This window comes from Rhinoraja longicauda, chromosome 21 (assembly GCF_053455715.1).
Source record: "Rhinoraja longicauda isolate Sanriku21f chromosome 21, sRhiLon1.1, whole genome shotgun sequence".
In the NCBI taxonomy this organism is placed as follows: Eukaryota; Metazoa; Chordata; class Chondrichthyes; order Rajiformes; family Arhynchobatidae; genus Rhinoraja; species Rhinoraja longicauda.
The window spans coordinates 9,294,247-9,312,994 of NC_135973.1; the positions used below are offsets into that span (position 1 = coordinate 9,294,247).

At 45.8% G+C, this 18,748-nt stretch overlaps 1 protein-coding gene across 1 annotated transcript in view; it reads left to right on the plus strand.

The window, feature by feature from the left end:
* Window positions 1–18,748, plus strand: part of LOC144604176 (uncharacterized) — a 56,082-nt gene that overhangs the window by 22,915 nt on the left and 14,419 nt on the right. Inside the window, exons 10-18 of the mRNA XM_078418382.1 lie at window positions 1,463–1,627; window positions 3,107–3,225; window positions 4,579–4,641; window positions 9,124–9,216; window positions 10,704–10,863; window positions 12,554–12,653; window positions 14,123–14,209; window positions 16,341–16,418; window positions 16,869–16,949. Of these exons, the coding sequence (XP_078274508.1) occupies window positions 1,463–1,627; window positions 3,107–3,225; window positions 4,579–4,641; window positions 9,124–9,216; window positions 10,704–10,863; window positions 12,554–12,653; window positions 14,123–14,209; window positions 16,341–16,418; window positions 16,869–16,949 (946 nt within the window). The remainder of the gene's footprint in view (window positions 1–1,462; window positions 1,628–3,106; window positions 3,226–4,578; window positions 4,642–9,123; window positions 9,217–10,703; window positions 10,864–12,553; window positions 12,654–14,122; window positions 14,210–16,340; window positions 16,419–16,868; window positions 16,950–18,748) is intronic.

The window sequence follows — 18,748 nt, forward strand, 5'->3', positions numbered from 1 at the left end:
GTGTTTTACTGCACACTTTATAGATCCAGTGTGGAACCGGGCCATTCGGCCCTCTGAGTCCGCCAGTGATCACCCCACCCCATACGCTAACACTATCCTGCACACATTAGGGACAATTTACAATTTTTACCAAAACCAAATAACCTACAAACCTGTGGACGTGTGGGTAGAAACCGGAGCACCAGGAGAAAACCCACGCAGTCACAGGGAGCACGTACAAACTCCGTACAGACAGCACCTGTGTTCAGGATCAACCCAGGCCTCTGGCGCTGTGAGGCAGCTGCTTTACTACCACGCCACCATGGGCCTCAATTTCCTCCCTAACTTAATTCACAGATGGTCAATACCTTTGGCATATCCCACAACTACCCACATCTTCCCATCTCCGCCCCTTTCTGCTTTCCGCAGAGACCATTCCCTCTGCAACTCCCTGGTCGACTCGATCCTTTCCACCCTCACCCCAGGTACTTTCCTCTGCAACCGCAGGAGATGCAACACCTGTCCCTTTACCTCCCCCGTCCAAGGATCCTACAGTCTTGTCAGGTGAGGCAGAGGTTCACTTGCACCTCCTCCAACCTCATCTACTGTATCCGCTGTTCCAGGTGTCAACTCCTGTATATCGGCGAGACCAGGCGCAGGCTCGGCGATCATTTTGCTGAACACCTCTGCTCAGTCTGCCGAAACTTCCCTGATCTCCCGGTTGCTCAGCACTTTAACTCCCCCTCCCATTCCCAAACTGACCTTTCTGTCCTGGGACTCCTCCATTGTCAAAGTGAGGCCCAGCACACATTGGAGGAACAGCACCTCATATTTTGCTTGGGCAGCTTACACCCCAGCAGTATGAAGATTGACTTCTCTAACTTCAAGTTACCCTTGCTTTCCCTCTCTCTCCATCCCCACTCCCTTCCCAGTTCTCCCACCAGTCTTATTCACAAAATGCTGGAGTAACTCAGCAGGTCAGGCAGCATCTTGGGAGAGAAGGAATGGGTGACGTTTCGGGTCGAGACCCTTCTTCAGTCTGAAGAAGGGTCTCGACCCGAAACGTCACCCATTCCTTCTCTCCCGAGATGCTGCCTGACCTGCTGAGTTACTCCAGCATTTTGCGAATAAATACCTTCGATTTGTACCAGCATCTGCAGTTATCTTCTTATACTTTCTCCCACCAATCTTACTGTCTCCGACTACATTTTATCTCTATGCCGCCCACTCCCCAGATATCAGTCTGAAGAAGGGTCTCGGCCCGAAACGTCACTCAATCCTTCTCTGCAGAGATGCTGCCTGTCCCGCTGAGTTACTCCAGCATTTTGTGTCTGCCCTCGATTTAAACCAGCACCTGCAGTTCTTTCCTACACAATACCTTTAGCGTTGTCATAATGCCTTAATATCACAACCACTGGTGATTCTCGCCCTCCACGAATACCCAGGGTTTCCCCACACTAATATTTCTTATCTTTCACTCCAGAAAGCGGACAAAAAGTCATTAGAATCGAAAGTGAGTAGAACACTTCTTGATGCAACGGCACAACAATTGAATGCAATGATGCAGGAGCTGTTGAATAAGGTGTGCGCTCAAGAGAAGGACTGGCAGAAGGTGCTGGAGAAACTCCTTTGTGACATGGATTGCAAGGTAACAATGTCCAGCATTTTATAATTGTCCATGTATTTCAACGTCAATCTAAGTATCACATAACTTCAAAAAGTTCATGGCTTTTTGTATTAATAAGCTTAGAGTCATAGAGTCACGCAACGTGAAAACAGGCCCATCCATCGGCCCAGCTTGCCCACGCCGACCAACATGCCCCATCTACACTAATCCCACCTGCCTGCGTTCGGCCCATTATCCCTTGCAAACCTGTCCTATCCATGTATCTGTCGAAATGCTTCTTAAATGTTGTAATAATACCTGCCCCAACTACCTCCTTTGGCAGCTTGTTCCATACATCCAACATTTTTTGTGTAAAATAAGTCACCCCTCAGGTTCCTGTTAAATCTTTTTCCTCCTTCCTTAAACCTACGTCAATAGACAGTAAACAATAGGTGCAGGAGGATGCCATTCGGCCCTTCGAGCCAGCACCGCCATTCAATGTGATCATGGCTGATCATTCTCAATCAGTACCCCGTTCCTGCCTTCTTCCCATACCCCCTGACTCCGCTATCCTTAAGAGCTCTGGCTCCTCGGGCTCTCGATTCCCCTATTCTGTGCATTTACCCAATCTATTCCTCTCGTGATTTTTGTACACCTCTTATCCTCCTGCGCTCCAGGGAGTAAAGTCCTAGCCTGCTCAACCTCTCCTCATAGCTCAGGCCCTCATGTCCTAGCTTGTGAAAGTAACATTTTATTGCTACAAATTATGATATTTATACTATATTTGATTACTTCAGTTTAACCTTGTAATACTTAGGTTCCCATTAAAATCCCCCCCCCCCCCACCTCACCTTAAACCTATGTCCTCTGATTTTCGATTCCCCTACTCTGGCAAAAGTCTGTGTGCATTTACCCGATCTATTCCTCTCGTGATTTCACGAACTGAAATTATCAAGGTGATGATAGGAATAAGGATTGAATGTGCTACGGCAAGCAAATAATGTTGAACGGTAATCAAAAGCAAGGTACAACCGATATTAGAAATGTACTGTGGAAGTACTCAGCAGGTCAGGCAACAGTTGTGGAGTGGGAAACAGATTCAACTTTTAAGATTCGTGATCTTTGATCAGAACTTCAAAAAATTAGAGATGAAGTTAGACGTTCAAAGGACACGGGGAAAAGAACAAAAGACAGGTCTATAGTTGGATGAACAACAGCAAAGACCAAGTGTTAAAAACACTGATGGGGATAATTGAATCAGGGTGGCACGTGATATGATGAACAATAACCTAAAAATGAACATTTAAGGTAAATTTGAGTTCTCATTGCTCAAAGTTTATTGGAGCACCTAGAAATGTTTTCTCAATATATTTTCAAGAAGTTATCCAACTAATTTCCAGCCTTAGGAGGGGAAGATAGATCAGCCATGATTGAATGGCGGAGTAGACTTGATGGGCCGAATGGCCTAATTCTGCTCCAATTACATATGAACTCAAGAACTCTCTGTTCACTTAATTGTAGCTAGATCGATTGGAGTTGGATCCTCTAAAGAAACAGTTGGAGGATAGATGGAAACAGCTGAAAAAACAACTGAGAAACGGACCGGGATTTGAGGCCGATTCTGCAGCTGGATTCAGAAAGTGAGTGACTCGAATGCAATGTATAAGTTGTAGTCACGGTGGCGCAGCGGTAGAGTTGCTGCCTTACAGCGAATGCAGCGACAGAGACCTGGGTTCGATCCTGACTACGGGTGCTGTCTGTACGGAGTTTGTACTTTCTCCCCGTGATCTGCGTGGGTTTTCTCTGGGATCTTCGGTTTCCTCCCACACTCTAATGACGTGCAGGTTTGTAGGTTAATTGGCTGGGTAAATGTAAAAATTGTCCCTAGAGGGTGTAGGATAGTGTTAATGTGCGGGGATCGCTGGTCGATACAGACTCGGTGGGCCGAAGGTCCTGTTTCCGCGCTGTATCTCTAAACTAAACTAAAACTGAAGATCCAGTATTTAGACCCAATAACAATAAAAAATAATCATATCTTTCCAAGTCAGGATATCATCTGTCTTGGAGGAGAACCTGCAGGTAATGGTACTCCCCCTGGACCTCTTGTCTTTTAGTTCAAGACTAGACCAAGTGGACCCGTTGGGCCCAAACCTCTCCTGCATTGGTGCAGCACCATGTCCTCCCCCCTCTCCTCTCTCCTCGACCCCCCCCCCTCCCCTCTCCCTTCTCCCCCACTCCTCCCTTCCTCCCTCCTCCCCTCCCCCTCCCCTCCTTTTAAACTTAAAAAGGTGAATAACTTAAAAAATATAACACCGATTTCAATGAAACTACTTGCATTATCACTAGAGTGACAACGGTGAGTAAGGTGGGGGGGGGGGGGGAGAGGGGAGAAAGCTGGAAGAGAGGAGGGGCCATAAAAAGTCTGGCAAGGTAGTAGGTTGATACAGGTGAGGAGTGTTTTTTTGGATTGGCAAATGGATGGGCAAAGGCCAAAGATGAAAAGACTGAAGGTGTGAGACAATAAGGATTATGGGGTTGCAAATTATGAAGCTTGATATGATGTTTCCACTAATGTATTAGAAGCAGAGGATTCAGGTATAAGGTAGTGACTGATGAATCTGGTAAGTAAAACAGTTCTACCAAAAGAGTACTGTAGGTCGAACATGGACCTGGTCACAAGCTAGTTGAGGCAAATATCTGGAGTCATTTAAGAGAGGCAATTAAGCAGCTGAGGAAGAAAGCAAAAGAATGAAATATTGATAAGTATATCAACGAGCAGCGTTAGTGTTTGCAATCATGGAAACACAGTTAGTTTGTTACCCTGCTGATTATTATTATTAAGAAGTGAAAATGTTTGAAGACTGACCTGAGTGCTCCTAAAAGAGTCAAGAGTCTCATATTAATTGGATCTTGGTATTGAAAGATAAATCAATTAGATTATATCAAAACTGACATTAAATCTGTTTTAAAACTGCTGTATCATCCAATTTCAGACAGTTGCTGGAACGCTTTAAGTGCCTCTCCTGTGCCAAATCTACAAGGATGATGCCCGGACCGTAAGTAAATACATTATCTAGTATATTAGCTAAATTTCCTATTTACTCATATTATTCTTTACAAAATTGAAGGGGTTTAAAAAAGGATCGGGTCCCATTATATATCATATTAAGGAAATAGGTTTTTGAAATAAATAAGCAGTTCTTTTGTCATAAATGAATATTTGTACGCACTTTTGGAATGGCATTAAGACCTAAAGTGTGTGTATGAAAATAACTACAGATGCTGGTACAAATCAAAGGTATTTATTCACAAAATGCTGGAGTAACTCAGTGGGTCTCGATCCGAAACGTCGCCCATTCCTTCTCTCCTGAGATGCTGCCTGACTTGCTGAGTTACTCCAGCATTTTGTGAATAAATAAAGTGTGTGTAATATTTTCAGAGACTAAAGGGGGTGCAATGCGCTTCTTTGAACTGACGTTAGTTTAAGCTACCAAAGCAATGCTGCTCAGCAGTGGATGGGCTCCGAAATAGGCTGGATCGGTCAAATGGCTTTTACGTAGAAACATAGAAACATAGAAAATAGGTGCAGGAGGAGGCCATTTGGCCCTTCAAGCCAGCACCGCCAATCATTGTGATCATGGCTGATCATCCACAATCAGCAACCTGTGCCTGCCTTCGCCCCATATCCCTTGATTCCACTGGCCCCTGGAGCTCTATCTAACTCTCTTTTAAAATCATCCAGTGAATTGGCCTCCACTGTCTTCTGTGGCAGAGAATTCCACAAATTCACAACTCTCTGGGTGGAAAAGTTTTTTCTCACCTTAGTTTTAAATGGCCTCCCCTTTATTCATTTGTGAGGATGATGCATCCAGTTCTCCCGAATATTTATGCTATCTTCAGTTCATACACAAGTTTATTCGTGAAATACTTTGCTTGGGGGTGTGCATTGGAAGCCTTCAGAAGAACACTTAAGGGGGGTGCACTTAGTTTTCTAAAAGGCCTTATTCAGCACAATAGATATTGGGGTCATCATCTTGCAGCGGGCTCTTGCGTACATCGGAAATTGTTCTTTCTAGCAAGGCCTGGTTCAGATCATTCCTCAAAGCTCTCTGCAAATCAGCAACCATTTTGCAACGTAGACACAAAATGCTGGAGTAACCCAGCGGGACAGGCAGCATCTCTGGAGAGAAGGAATGGGTGACGTTTCGGGTTGAGAAAGTTCTGAAGACGGGTCTCAACCTGAAATGTCACCCATTCCTTCTCTCCAGAGTTGCTGCCTGTCCCGCTGAGTTATTCCAGCATTTTGTGTCTACCTTCGATTTAAACCAGCATGTTTAAAACTGGGGCGAGAAGAAACTTTTTCACGCAGAGAGTTGTGAATTTGTGGAATTCTCTGCCACAGAAGGCAGTGGAAGCCAATTCACTGGATTAATTTAAAAGGGAGTTAGATAGAGCTCTAGGGGCTAATGGAATCAAGGGAAATGGGGAGAAGGCAGGCACGGGTTACTGATTGTAGATGATCAGCCATAATCACAATGAATGGTAGTACTGGCTCGAAGGGCCAAATGGCCTCCTCCTGCTCCTATTTTCTACGTTTCTATGTTTCTATCTGCAGTTCTTTCCTAACCATTTTGCAACCACTAGAATAACTCTATGTCGGAATACAAGGAAAGGTATCAACATCACATGCAAAAGGTTAGGTTATGATTTATTAATAAGTCATTTTATATTCCATGCTGCATGGAATAGAATATGACTTATTGATTTAGTGCTTTGGTTGGTGATATTTCTCCTTGCACTTGTGACCAAGATCACGCACAGTAATCAGGCCAGATGTAAAAAATATGCCATGGCAGCATCCTCGTTTTGTGTGTTATTCTTGGTCTTTGTACTGATTGTGCTAATTGAATCAATGAAAGCATATAACAATATATTTTAACGACTAAGCGCGTTATTAGCCATTCTGGCCACTTTTGCATTAGCTTGATTTGAGCCCACAAAGGCCAGCACCATAATAATCATGATCTGAAACTTGACCAAAATGAAAAGAGATAAGAGTGCAGCACAGTGGCGCAGCGGTAGGGTTGCGGCCTGGCCGCGGGAGAAGACGGCAGGGGAAGAGAAAAGACATTGTGGCCTTCCATCACAGTGAGGAGGTGACTGGAGGAGACTCACTGTGATGGATGTTTCATTTTGTTTGATTGTGTGTGTTACTGCTTATTTTTATTGCTCTTATTGTTGGACTGTGGGGAATCTTTCATTTCACTGCACATTTATGTGTATGTGACAAATAATAAACTTGACTTGACTTGCTACCTTACCGCGCCAGAGACCCAGGTTCGATCCTGACCACGGGTGCTGTCTGTACGGAGTTTGTACGTTCTCCCCGTGACCTGTGTGGGTTTTCTCCGGGTGCTCCAGTTCCCTCCCACACTCCAAAGGTGTGCATGTTTGTAGGCTAATTGACTTGGGTAAAATTGCAAAGTGTCCCTGGAGTGTGCAGGATAGTGCTGGTCACGGCAGACTCAGTTAGCCCAAAGGCCTGTTTCTGCGATATATCTCTAAAGTCTAAATGAGTGACTTGAGGCAAAACATTTTTTTAAACTGCTGATAATCGGTTGCATTTGTGGAAAGTGAAACCAGTGACTGTTTGAGCACTTTGGCTGCACACCTTTTGTCAGGTTGTGTGAAGATTGATCATATTGCTGACCTTTAACTTCAGCTTCATATCGGTTTAGTTTATCGTCACTTGTACCGAGGCACAGTGAAAAGCTTTTGTAGCGCGCTAACCAGTCAGCGGAAAGACAATGCATGGTTACAATCAAGCCGTTTGCAGTGAACAGATACATGATAAAGGGGATGACGTGAATAACGTTTAGTGCAAGATAAAAGCCAGCAAAGTCTGATCAAAGATAGTCCGAGTGTCGCCGGTAAGATAGATAGTAGTTCAGGGCTGTTCTCTGGTTGTGGTAAGATGGTTCAGTTGCCTGGTCCACAAACACTTCCCCATATTCTACCATTCTTAACGGTGCTTGGCAGCCCTGGTCACACTTCTTACATTTGTTACCATTTTTTTTCTATGGCAATCCCGGGGTCACTGAGTGAGGTTTGAGAAAGTTTTCAAGATAGAGTTAGATTTAGCTCTTAGGGCTGACGGAATCAAGGGATATGGGGGAAAAAAGCAGGAATGGGGCACTGATTTTGGATGATCAGCCGTGATCATATTGAATGGCTCGACTACGATTTAAACCCGCATGTTTAAAACTGAAGTGAGAAGAAACTTTTTCACCCAGAGAGTTGTGAATTTGTGGAATTCTCTGCCACAGAAGGCAGTGGAGGCCAAATCACTGGATGAATTTAAAAGGGAGTTAGATAGAGCTCTAGAGGCTAATGGCATCAAGGGATATGGGGAGAAGGCAGGCACGGGTTACTGATTGTAGATGATCAGCCAAATGGCCTACTCCTTGCACCTATTTTCAATGTTTCTATGTTTCTTCCACTCAGGCCTGTCCATGCACTGCTGAACCAAGTACCACTCGTTGTTCATGAACACGCCTTTTACTTATTAACTATGATAAAGGAGACCGTTCGGCCCATTGGGGCGATGCTGGTTTCCACCCAAGGAAATAATTCAATAGACAATAGGTGCAGGAGTAGGCCATTCGGCCCTTCGAGCCAGCACCGCCATTCAATGTGATCATGGCTGATCACTCTCAATCAGTACCCCGTTCCTGCCTTCTCCCCATACCCCCTGACTCCGCTATCCTTAAGAGCTCTATCCAGCTCTCTCTTGAATGCATTCAGAGAATTGGCCTCCACTGCCTTCTGAAGCAGATAATTCCACAGATTCACAACTCTCTGACTGAAAAGGTTTTTCCTCATCTCCGTTCTAAATGGCCTACCCCTTATTCTTAAACTGTGGCCCCTGGTTCTGGACTCCCCTTCACATTTATACAGCGCCTTTTCATATGTTGTCAACCAAGTGTGGGAAAAGAAGAATACTGGGTTAAAAAACAATAGTGCTGGAGGAACGGTGCCCAGTGTCACAGTGGAGGAGTTGCTGCCTGAAGCCCCAGAGGTCCCGGTCCCAGGTTCGATCCTGTCTTTACGGAGTTTGTACGTTCTCCCCGTGACCTGCCTGGGTTTTCTCCGAGATCTGCGGTTTCCTCCCACACTCCGTTGTAGGTTAGTTGGCTTGGTGTAAATGTAAATCGTCCCTAACGTGTGTAGATAGTGTTAATGTGCGGGGAACACTGGTCGGTGTGGACTCGGTGGGCCGAAGGGCCTGTTTCCGCGTTGTATTTCTCATTAAAAAAATAATAATGACTCAGCGGGTCAGGCAGCGTTTGTGAAGGAAACCGATAGGCGACATTTTGGGTCAAGACCTTGAGTCCTGACCCGATGAGTCCACCCAGCACTTTGTCTTCTTGCTCAAGATTCCAGCATCTGCAGTCTCTTGTGAATCCAGAGAAGAATAATCGATAAGCTTGAAAATAGTTGTGAAATTAGTTTATCAATTTTCCATCTTTGTCTTTCAGACACCTGATCACAATAGCTGCCTCAGCATTGCATCCTCGAATCCGCCCAACCACGGCACCTGAACTGGATTCTCTGAAGCAATCAAGGGGGGGGTATGTATAATTTCTAAGAAGCTGGGTTGTAAAATTGCTGTCTGGTGCCTTTTAAGATCCATGATTGAAATAGCTTTAGCCTGAAAACTGTAACGTCCATATTCAGGAAAAGCTTCTTCCCTACAGCCATCAGGCTATTAAGCACTACAACCTCCATTAAGCCCTGAACTACATAGACTATTATTGTTATTATTGCACTATTATTGTTGTTTGCTTTTTATGTGAACGTATGTGTGTGTGTGTGTGTGTGTGTGTGTGTGTGTGTGTGTGTGTGTGTGTGTGTGTGTGAGTGTGTGTGAGTGTATATGTGTGTGTGTATGTGTGTGTGTGCGCTTGCGTGTGTGCTTGCGTGTGTGCTTGCGTGTGTGCTTGTGTGTGTGCTTGTGTGTGTGCTTGTGTGTGTGCTTGCGTGTGTGCTTGCGTGTGTGCTTGCGTGTGTGCGTGTGCGTGCGTGCGTGCGTGTGTGTGCATGCGTGCGTGCGTGTGTGTGACGATAGATATGATAGAACTTTATCCCAGGCGGGAAATTGATCTGCCAACAGTCATAAAACACAAGATACATGAAACATGAAATTAAAGTGATGAGTGCAAAGGATTGGGGGGTGCAAAGATTGGGGGGGGGGGGGGGGGGGGAAGAGTCGGTCTACCCCACGAGCTAAGGGGGAGGAGTTGTACATGTGTACACATAATTCATGTCCCCATCCATATGTGTACATGTACACACACACTGAACTTTTTTTCTTGTTCATTATATTGTTTACAGTGCACTATGTTTACATATCCTGTTGTGCTGCTGCAAGTAAGAATTTCATTGTTCTATCTGGGACACATGACAATAAAACACTCTTGACTTTACTCTTGAAATACATTCGGCCTAATTCACAGCACACGTATTCCAAGACTGTCTGAAATCTTGTGGGACTGGTGTCGATGGGGCATGTTGGTCGGCATGGGCTAGTCCGGCTGAAGGGCCTGTTTCCAATCTGCACGGTTCTATAATGTCATTATAATCTTGAGATGGTGCACGTGTACCCACCCACCTTCCTTTAAAGTCTGAATTGCAAAGGCTGCTGAATGAGATGCAGTTTGTGATTGATGACTCCTTGCGTCTCGCCAAGCCTCGCCGAGCTGTTTCCGGTGATTAACATCACCTATTCATTGTGAGGAATGCAGTGAATGGGAGAACCAAGTATTTGCCTGAGATATATTGACATATTAAATATTGAGCGAACTTTGTAACTAACTGCGGACGGGCGCACAAAAAGCTGGAGTAACTCAGCGGGTCAGACGGCAGCTCTGGAGAAAAGGAGAAGGTGATGTTTTGGCTCGAGACCCTTCTGAGTCCTTTCCTCCGGAGACGCTGCCTGACCCGCTGAGTTACTCTCCAGCCTTTTGTGTCTTATCTTCGCTTTGAACCAGAGTCCGCAGTTCCCTCCGACACACTTTGCACCTAACTGCCGTTTTTTTTTCTCTTATCTGGTTGTTAGAAGTATTACCAATGATTACTACGAGAATATGGGCAGAAGTTCGATCCGACCTTGCGGTGGCAGTCACACCGTCACGGGCCCGGTCAACAGGCGGAATGGGCGCGGTATCAATTATCAAACCGTCTACCAGTACGGAGACCCCAGCCCACCATACCGACGGGTAAATTCTCAAGTCAAGTCAAGTCAAGTCAAATTTATTTGTCACATACACATACACGATGTGCAGTGAAATGAAAGTGGCAATGCCTGCGGGTTGTGCACAAAAAAGAATTACAGTTACAGCATATAAATAAAGTTAATAAGTTACTATTAGTGTCGACAAAAATTTAGTCTCTGGGGTTATAAAAGTTGATAGTCCTGATGGCCTGTGGGAAGAAGCTCCGTCTCATCCTCTCCGTTTTCACAGCGTGACAGCGGAGGCGTTTGCCTGACCGTAGCATCTGGAACAGTCCGTTACTGGGGTGGCAGGGGTCCCTCATGATCTTGCTTGCTCTGGATCTGCACCTCCTGATGTATAGGTCCTGCAGGGGGATGAGTGTAGTTCCCATGGTGCGTTCTGCCGCACGCACTACTCTCTGCAGGGCCATCCTGTCCTGGGCAGAGCTGTTCCCAAACCAGACTGTAATGTTGCCGGACAGGATGCTCTCTACAGCCCCAGAGTAGAAGCAATGAAGGATCCTCAGAGACACTCTGAATTTCCTCAGTTGTCTAAGGTAATTCTCGCTCATTGCAACAACTGTGCTTGGGAACATCCACGGGAACATCTAAAAGTGCATGGTGCTTAATATATACTGTATTTCATGATGCAGTGAGCAGTTATGATATTGTGTGCAGTTTTAGTCTTCTAATTTGACGAAGGACATTCTTGCTCTTGAGGGAGTGCAGCGCAGGTTCACCAGGTTAATTCCCGGGATGGCAGGACTGACGTATGATGAAAGAAACGATCGACTGGGCTTGTATTCTCTGGAATTTGGAAGGATGAGAGGGGTTCTTATAGAAACATATAAAATTCTTCAGTGATTCACCCTTTAGAAGGATGAGAATAGGATCTTATAAAAACATATACAATTATAAAAGGACTGGACAAGCTAGATGCAGGAAAAATGTTCCCAATGTTGGGCGAGTCCAGAACCAGGGGCCACACAGTCTTAGAATAAAGGGGAGGCCATTTAAAACTGAGGTGAGAAAAAACTTTTTCTTCACCCAGAGAGTTGTGAATTTGTGGAATTCTCAGCCACAGAGGGCAGTGGAAGCCAAATCACTGGATGGATTTAAGAGAGTTAGATAGAGCTCTAGGGGCTAGTGGAATCGAGGGATATGGGGTGAAGGCAGGCATGGGTTATTGATTGGGGACGATCAGCCATGATCACAATAAATGGCGGTGCTGGCTCGAAGTGCCGAATGGCCTCCTCGTGCACCTATTTTCTGTTTCTATGTTTCTATGATTGAACAGGCTAGATGCAGGAAAATGTTCCCGATGTTGGGGGAGTCCAAAACCAGGGGTCACACTTTACGAATAAGGGGTAGGCCATTAAGAGCTGAGATGAGGAAAAACTTTTTCATCCTGAGAGTTGAGAATCTGTGGAATTCTCTGCCACAGAAGACATTAGGGCCAACGGAATCGAGGGATATGGGGAGAAAGCAGGAACGGGGTACTGATTTTGGATATTCAGCCATGATCATATTGAACAGCGATGCTGGTTTGATAGGCCTATTGCTGCGCCTATTTTTTATGTTTCTATGATACTTGATCAAGTTTTTGTTGTTGTTTAGTTTAGTTTAGAGATATAATATTTAGCTAAATATTGATTCTTCATACATTTTCTTTGCCTGAATTGTCCTCCTTTTAGGAAGAGGTGGAGCTTCAAGGCATTGATGGCGTAATGTACAAGGGGCGGATCGATCCAAAGCTTCCAACAATATATCAAATGCAAGATGATGAGCCCTTGGGTATAACATTTTTTTCTTGGATATAATACAGTGAAGTAGCTATCTTATTCGTGATGTTAACGGTTATTGTTCGTTGTTCGTTATTTTTCTTAAAATAGTACTGTGAGTGTGCAAGATACATCTTCTGGATGCGCTGGGACACATCCTCAGTGATGTGACCTGGGGTCATCGGGTGTTTGGGGTCTCACAACATCAGACACCCTCGCCCAGGCCACCCAGCCGGGGTTGATCAGGCCCCGACTTGCGTCCCAGTAGCAACCGCCCATGGAGCAGCACTCTTAATCCAAAGCCATCTCGTGGCTTTCTCTGCGGCTTTGCTTGCGGATTGAATGGCCCTCTTCTTTGCCAGCCCCGTAATGCCCAACCGGTTGAGGACTTTGCAGAGTGAGATTCCTGCAAAGCCTCTGCAGCCCACCTCTACGGGTTCATAGCGTGTCTTCCAGCCTCTGTCCCGGCACGTCTCCACCAGCTCCTGGTACTTTGCGCGTTTCAATAGACAATAGACAATAGACAATAGGTGCAGGAGTAAGCCATTCAGCCCTTCGAGCCAGCACCGCCATTCAATGCGATCATGGCTGATCACTCTCAATCAGTACCCCGTTCCTGCCTTCTCCCCATACCCCCTCACTCCGCTATCCTTAAGAGCTCTATCCAGCTCTCTCTTGAAAGCATCCAACGAACTGGCCTCCACTGCCTTCTGAGGCAGAGAATTCCACACCTTCACCACCCTCTGACTGAAAAAGTTCTTCCTCATCTCCGTTCTAAATGGCCTACCCCTTATTCTTAAACTGTGGCCCCTTGTTCTGGACTCCCCCAACATTGGGAACATGTTTCCTGCCTCTAATGTGTCCAATCCCCTAATTATCTTATATGTTTCAATAAGATCCCCCCTCATCCTTCTAAATTCCAGTGTATACAAGCCCAATCGCTCCAGCCTTTCAACATACGACAGTCCCGCCATTCCGGCCATTCCTCTCATTAGCTTCTTCCATACGCTCTTCCCAGGGCACCGTCAGCTCCAGAATGATCAGCTGTTTTGTCGCTTCGGAGGTGATGAATCACGTCTGACCGGAGTGATGTTGCGGTGATGTCCTGTGGTAATTTCAGCTGTTTGCCCAGATCGACGTGCAGCTTAGCTGCCAGTCAGTGGCCCATGTAGGGGAGGCCCACCCTTGTATTTGGTTGTGGTCGAGGCTTCTCTCCAGCTTTGACAAAAGTGATTGATTTCTCCGGGGCGTGGTGGTGTTTGCTGCTAACAAATATTTTGGGAAAAAATAACTGACCGACTTGGTGAAATAGAATGCTGCATGAACATAATTGCCCACTGGTGCTTCCCACAAATATAGTTTATTTCGATGTTCTGACCCTTTTTTTTTAGGGTGGGGAGGGAGATAGCTTTCTGCTGATTTTCGATATTAAATATGTCCAGCGACTTGTTTATTTATCAGCTCATCTCAATTCGTCTGCAGAGAAGAAAATGAGTGGATCGAAACAGCAAATCGCACGCCCAGAGGTTGCTCCTGTTAATCCAAAATGTGTTTACTGCAATCAAACTTGTAAGTAATTCCACGCCAGTTGTCGTGTTGTTTAACTGTTCTTTAACTATTGACGTCTGTGAGCAAAGTTATCCCGTTCTGAACTGATTATGATCCACACGGGGGAGAACGCACATTCCCCCTGCACAGCGTGATGAAGCCAGTGTGTGAAACACGGACTCTTCCACAGATGGGACTGGACAGGGTGGGTGGTTACTTTGTGAGGGCGGTGTGCTTTGTCCACTGCTGACACAGAGCTTCTGTGTAGAGTCCTGGAGTCACACAGCGTGGAAACCGGCCCTCCACCCATTAACCCATTAACCACCCGGTCGATGCTTTCCCCACTTTCTCTCCCGACACACCAGTGGCAATTTACAGAGGGCCGATTATCCTACAAATCCCCCACGTCTTCGAGATGTAGGAGGAAACCGGAGGAAACCCACACCATCACAGGGAGAAGGTCCAAACTCCACACAGACAGCACCCGAGGTCAGGATCGAACCAGGATCAGCGTCGGTGTCTGGCACTGCGAAGCAGCAGCCTCTACCGACTGCGCCACTTTGTCAAGGGCAGTGGGGATGGGGTTAATAATTATTAGCCTCACCAACGAGATACAGGGCCTGGGAAAGGCCTGGATAGAGTGGACGTGGAGAGGATGTTTCCACTAGTGGGAGAGTCCAGAGCCTCAGAATTAAAGGATGCTCCTTTCGGAAGGAGATGAGGAGGAATTTCTTTAGTCAGAGTGTGGTGAATCCGTGGAACTCGTTGCCCCAGAAGGCTGTGGATGCCAAGTCAATGGATATTTTTAAGACAGAGATATATAGTATAGGTGTCAGGGGTTATGGAGAGAAGGCCAGGAGAATGGGGTTGAGGGAGAGATAGATCAGCCATGACTGATTAGACTTGATGGTCTAATTCTGCTCCGATCTCTCATGAACATAAACGAATAAATGGAACTCCCTATTCGTCCCTGAATTGCATCGTGCAATTTAATATCTTATTTAAAATATGGGACATCAGTCGGCAGAATTGTTCCTCGGCAGTGCATCGTGCAGTAACTTTGATTTGATACAAGTAGAAGCTGCAAGGGGGTTACACTCCTCACTGCCGTTGTCAGCGCACATCTGAAACTAATCTGTCACAAGTGAGAATGTTTTTAAATTGCCACAGGGGTATGCTGAGTGTGATACATTTACTTTATCGAGTAGTACACTTAAACAATCCCATGTTGAGTTTAAGTTGCTGAACAAAACGGAGCATTATTGAGGTAAAATCGAGAAGGGGAGATGCAACGAGACCTGGGTGTCGTGGTACACCAGTCATTGAAAGTAGGCATGCAGGTGCAGCAGGCAGTGAAGAAAGCCAATGGTATGTTGGCATTCATAGCGAGGGGATTTGAGTATAGGAGCAGGGAAGTTCTGCTGCACTTGTACAGGGCACTGGTGAGGCCACACCTGGAGTATTGCATACAGTTTTGGTCTCCTAATCTGAGGAAAGACATTCTTGCCATAGAGAGGGAGTACAGAGAAGGTTCACCAGATTGATTCCTGAGATGGCAGGACTTTCATATGAAGAAAGACTGGATAGACTTGGCTTGTACTCGCTGGAATTTAGATGATTGAGGGGGGATCTTATAGAAACTTACAAAATTCTTAAGGGGTTGGACAGGCTAGATGCAGGAAGATTGTTCCCGATGTTGGGGAAGTCCAGAACAAGGGGTCACAGTTTAAGGATAAGGGGGAAGTCTTTTAGGACCGAGATGAGAACGTTTTTTTTCACACAGAGAGTGGTGAATCTGTGGAATTCTCTGCCACAGAAGGTAGTTGAGGCCAGTTCATTTGCTATATTTAAGAGGGAGTTAGATGTGGCCCTTGTGGCTAAAGGGATCAGGGGGTATGGAGAGAAGACAGGTACGGGATACTGAGTTGGATGATCAGCCATGATCATATTGAATGGCGGTGCAGGCTCGAAGGGCCGAATGGCCTACTCCTGCACCTATTTTCTATGTTTCTATGTTTCCTGGTGTTTCTCCTATTCCTTGAAGAGAAAACCGTTTCTACTATTGTTGCAAGATGACCACAAGCACCGCGCAGAGAGGTTTATGGGTGGTTTGTTAATGCAGTTTTATCTATCGTTGGTTGCTGTGTTTCAGGTATGGGTCCACGTCCTCCCGATCCATGTCTCCAGAGGTCCATGGCACAAGACACCTCCAACGTTTGCCGATGCCTAGGTGTGTCCTATTCTGATGACTGTAAAGGAGAATTTCATAGCGGAGACTGAATAATGGAGTTCATTAACAGATGAGTGCTTTAATTCATGATTTATAACATTTTAATAGTTGGAGCAGTTTTTTTAAATTTTAAACTGGTTGCTTCAATACTATTTTCCCCACTCATTCAGGAACATGGAATCTGTGGTTAAATTGGTCTCAAAGTAGTTCTGGTACATAGATGCATCATGCATAGTGCATGGCACATGGATGTACAGTACATACATGCATTGTGACAGTGGTTACATCTTTGAAAATGTCATTATATCAGATTTTAATCCATTTTGCTGGGCGTACTGCTATTTGTTACATCAGAGGCAATATGTCTTTTATCGTCAGTAGGGGTTTCTTCATTCTGTATATTATCAGGAATATCTGTCTTTGTGTTTATTTTTGCTTGGTGTTTTTCAGCATCTGCCGGTCGACCCGCTGATGCAGATATGCAGCAGAGGCCCACGACACAAGATATCTCCAACATTTGTCGATGCCTAGGTACGTACTTCATTTTAATGAATGTGAAGGATGGGTTTAGGCTGTAAACCATGCACTAGAGTAGTGTAGGAAAATAACTGCAGTTGCTGGTACGAATCGAAGGTGTCACAAAATGTTGGAGTAACTCAGCGGGTCAGGCAGCATCTCTGGAGAGAAGGAATGGGTGACGTTTCGGGTCGAGACCCTTCTTCAGAAGAAACGTCACCCATTCCCCCTCTCCTAGATGCTGCCTGACCTGTTGAGTTACTCCAGCATTTTGTGATGCACTAGAGTAGTTTCATGGAGCAGCCTGATCCAGCCAAGTTGATCAATGGAATGTTGGCCTTCATAAGAAGAGGAGTTGAGTATAGGAGCAAAGAGGTCCTTCTGCAGTTGTACAGGGCCCTAGTGAGACCGCACCTGGAGTACTGTGTGCAGTTTTGGTCTCCAAATTTGAGGAAGGATATTCTTGCTATTGAGGGCGTAGGTTTACTAGGTTAATTCCCGGAATGGCGGGACTGTCATATGTTGAAAGACTGGAGCGGCTAGGCTTGTATACACTGGAATTTAGAAGGATGAGAGGGAATGTTATCGAAACATATAAGATTATTAAGGGGTTGGACACGTTAGAGGCAGGAAACATGTTCCCAATGTTGGGGGAGTCCAGAACCAGGGGCCACAGTTTAAGAATAAGGGGTAGGCCATTTAGAACGGAGATGAGGAAAAACTTTTTCAGTCAGAGAGTTGTAAATCTGTGAAATTCTCTGCCTCGGAAGGCAGTGGAGGCCAATTCTCTGAATGCATTCAAGAGAGAGCTAGATAGAGCTCTTAAGGATAGCGGAGTCAGGGGGTATGGGGAGAAGGCAGGAACGGGGTACTGATTGAGAATGATTAGCCATGATCACATTGAATGGTGGTGCTAGCTCGAAGGGCCGAATGGCCTACTCCTGCACCTATTGTCTATTGTCTAATAGTATCTGAGCGAATGTTTAATTTAGTTTAGAGATACATCGTGGAAACGGCCCTTCGGCCCACCGAGTCCACGCCGATCAGCGATCACCTGTATACTAGTTTTACCCTACACACTAGGGACGATTTACAGAAGCCAACTCATCTACTATTTACAATTTTTAGCAAAGCCAATTAACCTACAAACCTGCACATTTTTTGTAATGCGGGAGGAAACCGGAGCCCCCGGAGAAAACCCACGTGGCCATGGGGAAAGGTACAAACTCCATGCAGACAGCACCCGTGGTCAGGATTGAACCAGGGTCTCTGGCGCTGTAAGGCTGCAACTCTCCCTGCGCCCCCTCGCTTCTGCACTCTAAGTCCTAAGCCCACCTCCATCGAGTCCTTGTCTTCTCCAGTTTCTGGGGACTTTCCTCAGTGGCGCCTGCCTGTCTACAACCTTGCATCATCACTCTTTTCTACCTTTTTATCACTGGCTGCCCAGCCTTCAATCTTTCCATGTGGCAGTCAGGAAATAAAGTATAAAATACCAGTGGCATCCTACTAGCAGCAGGGAGACGCAGTGGCGCAGTGGCAGTGTTGCTGCCTCACAGCACCAGAGCCCCTGGTTTGATCCTGACTACGGATACTGTCTAGACAAATTTCTCCCCGTGACCGCGTGGCTTTTCTCCAGGTGCTCTGGTTTCCTCCCACATTCCAAAGATGTGCGGGGTTGTGGGTTAATTGGCTTCTGCAAATTGTCCCTAGTGTGTAGGATAGAACGTTAATGAATGGCTGATCGCTGGTCAGTGTGGATTCAGTGGGCCGAAGGGCCTGTTTCCACGCTGTATCTCTAAACCAAACTAAACTTA